Source organism: Salminus brasiliensis, chromosome 13 (assembly GCF_030463535.1).
Source record: "Salminus brasiliensis chromosome 13, fSalBra1.hap2, whole genome shotgun sequence".
Taxonomy (NCBI): Eukaryota; Metazoa; Chordata; class Actinopteri; order Characiformes; family Bryconidae; genus Salminus; species Salminus brasiliensis.
In genome coordinates this window covers 20,082,092-20,085,131 of record NC_132890.1, presented here as the reverse complement: position 1 = coordinate 20,085,131, position 3,040 = coordinate 20,082,092, and the positions used below count along the sequence as shown (strand labels likewise).

Below are 3,040 nucleotides of genomic sequence, written 5' to 3'. Positions count from 1 at the left end.
AATCACGCATACACTTTGGAATTCCAGTTTAGCACTTTTGGTAGAGGGCTGTGTAGAGAACTATCAGAAATATACATTTTGGTGGTTATGGAAGCTTAATGAACATTATGCAAGAACTAAGAAAAAATAAATATCTTAAGAGAAATGTGTAAAAATGTGAAATTAACTACTTACTGTACTCTAAACGTTTGGGTGCAAATTCCACTAAGATAACAATAATGTCAGTGACAAAGACAGTTTCTGTGAGTACAAAACTTTATTCAGAAGACAAATTAGTCAAAAATATGTCCTACAGAGAAAAAAAAACAAACAAAAACAACCATCATTTTACATAACACCCCCCCACCCACCCCAAAATAAGTCCTGACATATCCAATCCTCTTCCATCATGGCTGTGTCAATTTGGATGTTTTTCCCATCACAGCCCCACCCCCACATTAACAGCCCTGTTACAACACACGTCTAACTAGTGCAGATAACCTGTCCCTCACTGTAATACACCCAGACACCCTCAAACCTCCAACCCAACCCCCTAACACTGAGCTTCATCAGCACTTTCACCTCAACACTGAGGTAGTGAAGCATTCAGGCTGGGCTGGTTTTGCAGCTGCCTGCACTGGACCTGCGCTGTAAACGTGGACAGTCTTATTTGCCGGTAATGAGAGGGTTCCTCAGAACCACGATGACAGAGTCTCCTCTCAGAAACATCTTGGAGATGTAGCGGTCCTTATTGACCGGTTTGGACTTCTTCTTGCCTTTTCCACTCTTGGGCACCTCCGTCCACATTTCCTTCACGTTCTCCAGGACCATGTTACAATGCCTGAAACCAAAGAAACAGTTAGGGACGGTAACCCAATGACTCCATCACCAGTGCACCTGTCGCAAATCTTGAAAAATAATTATAATAAAAAGTAACGATGTCTGAACCTCTAAAAGCTCCCTCAGAAACTTATTACACCAAATAGTTATGAATACACTAGGGATGTTCTAATTCGTTCCAGTGACTCAGGATCAGGGGCCGATCAAGGCATGTTTAATGGATCGGGCCTCAGCTTTTAAGGTTCTGATCCATTTTTTGATCAGCACATTTATTAAACAGCAAATATGAGCCCATCAAACTCAACTAGATTTACATCTAAAATACATTTCTAATCAATCTGTGTCTAAAACATCCTTTGGAAGTTTCACTGACCTACATCAACAGTGTGTGACAATACCTCCGCTATGTTCAGAAGCTGTACTTTAGCCTGGCTTTAGAGTTGCTAATCTACGTCAAAATGGAGATTTAAACAATATGACAACACACAGTATCATACCTGTCGAAAGCCTTTACTCGGCCCAGCAGTTTCTTGTTGTTGCGGCAGTTAATCAGGACCTGTGTGTTGTTTTTGACAGACTGTGTGAGGACAGACAGCGGCCCGGTGTTGAATTCCTCCTCTTCTCGCTTCTGAAGCTCCTCTGGAGTCATCTCAGACTTTGGCTTGTTTAGGAGACTCCTGAAAAGATGGACAAATGGATAGGTTTAAGACCTCACGTTTTTACATGCATTACCTTTGCCCTGATAATCTGGAAAAGGATGAGTAAATAAATGTTATGTTTAGGTGCCTTCAGTCATACTAATGTGTCTTTGTAACATTACGTGAAATTTTTTTTTTTTTAGTACTTTCTTTTCTGACAACATCGTAATGTTGTCAGAAAAGAAAGTACTAAAAAAAAAGGGGGGGGGGGGATTTTCAGTTTTCGTGAAAGACTATCATCTTGTGAAAATAGTGAAAATAATAAACCAAAAAAAAACTTGTGAACTCAAATAAGCCGAAGTTCATTTTCTATTGGTATTGTCATTAATATCTTAAAGGGACACTTCCAGTAATAAGTCGTATATAACTCGTAACTAGATTACACTGAATTTCACGGAAGAGTAACAACCACTATACACGGTCACCGATTATTTACGACAAATATCAATGACAAGAAATTAACATATTTAAAACTCATTTAGTCTCAAGTAAAGAGTCATTCTGTATTACCTGGGACCATTTATGATGGTCAAGCCTTAAAAGACCCAAGTTATTTAAGATTTTAACGTGTTTGCTGCTGCTTTGGTGTTTCTAGCTAGATAGCTAGCTAACGAGCCACTCGCTCAGCTCGCGGATTTAACCTTTGTAATGAGCGCACAGCATCTTAAAACACTCATCTAACAGTAAAATGAGTTAATGATGGTTATACTTACATGACTTCGCGCTAAGTCCTGCTTTAACCTGATTTTTAATTGATTGTTGTGTGATTGAGTTTCAGACCTCGGGTCAGACTCTGCGCTGCTCACGTTTATAAAACGCAGTGTGATGGCGCCGCTTCCGGCCGGAGGGACTTTTATTATTATTATTATCATTTTGCGAATAAAAGTCTGGAACGTTGTTTTAGTTTTAATTCATGTTATATTATTAGACTATATATTGAATTTAATAAGGGGATGTTTACGAATTTCAACATAAATGTTAAAAATATAAAAACAGAATAAAGTTTTTCAGGAATTCAGAGCAGTGTTTCTCAACACTAGTGCTTGCACTCGTTGGGTCCTGCAGGCGCCCTGCCCTGCACATTTATGCTGCCTTCACGTGCTAGTTTGAAGATCCCGCTTTCCATTTGTGAAGTCGGAATTACGAGCACGTCACGTTCAAGTGCTTTGTTGTCGGAATGGTACGAAAAGTGGCGGCTAACGCAACGTTAATGATTTGCACTGCAAGTAGTCCGTTTGCTGCAGAAAGAACGATAAATAGCTTTATTCTATAGCAAGTTAAATGCACACAGAATACATATTAAAGTGATGTGCACAGACAACCATGAACAGCTGCACTGTTAAAGGAACATGTGCCATCCAAAGCTGATTCTGTTTTCTTCGCCATGCTACAAGTTTGAAAGTCACCTCAACTCGGGAACTCTGTTATCAAAATTATCTCCGAATTTCCCTCTAGATATTACGACATTAAGGGCTATTCATGTGCAACTTTCAATTCAGGAACTCGTATTTGGATCAGTATCA

At 39.4% G+C, this 3,040-nt stretch overlaps 1 protein-coding gene across 1 annotated transcript; it reads right to left on the bottom strand.

Moving 5' to 3' along the window:
• Positions 1-351: 351 nt before the first annotated feature.
• snrpd2 (small nuclear ribonucleoprotein D2 polypeptide) lies at positions 352-2,340 on the bottom strand. The gene is made up of 3 exons (XM_072695256.1): positions 2,231-2,340; positions 1,317-1,496; positions 352-820 (listed from the first exon to the last, which is right to left on the bottom strand). Coding segments are annotated over exons 1-3 (357 nt in total). The 5' UTR covers positions 2,233-2,340; the 3' UTR covers positions 352-645.
• Between the last annotated feature and the right edge of the window lie 700 nt (positions 2,341-3,040).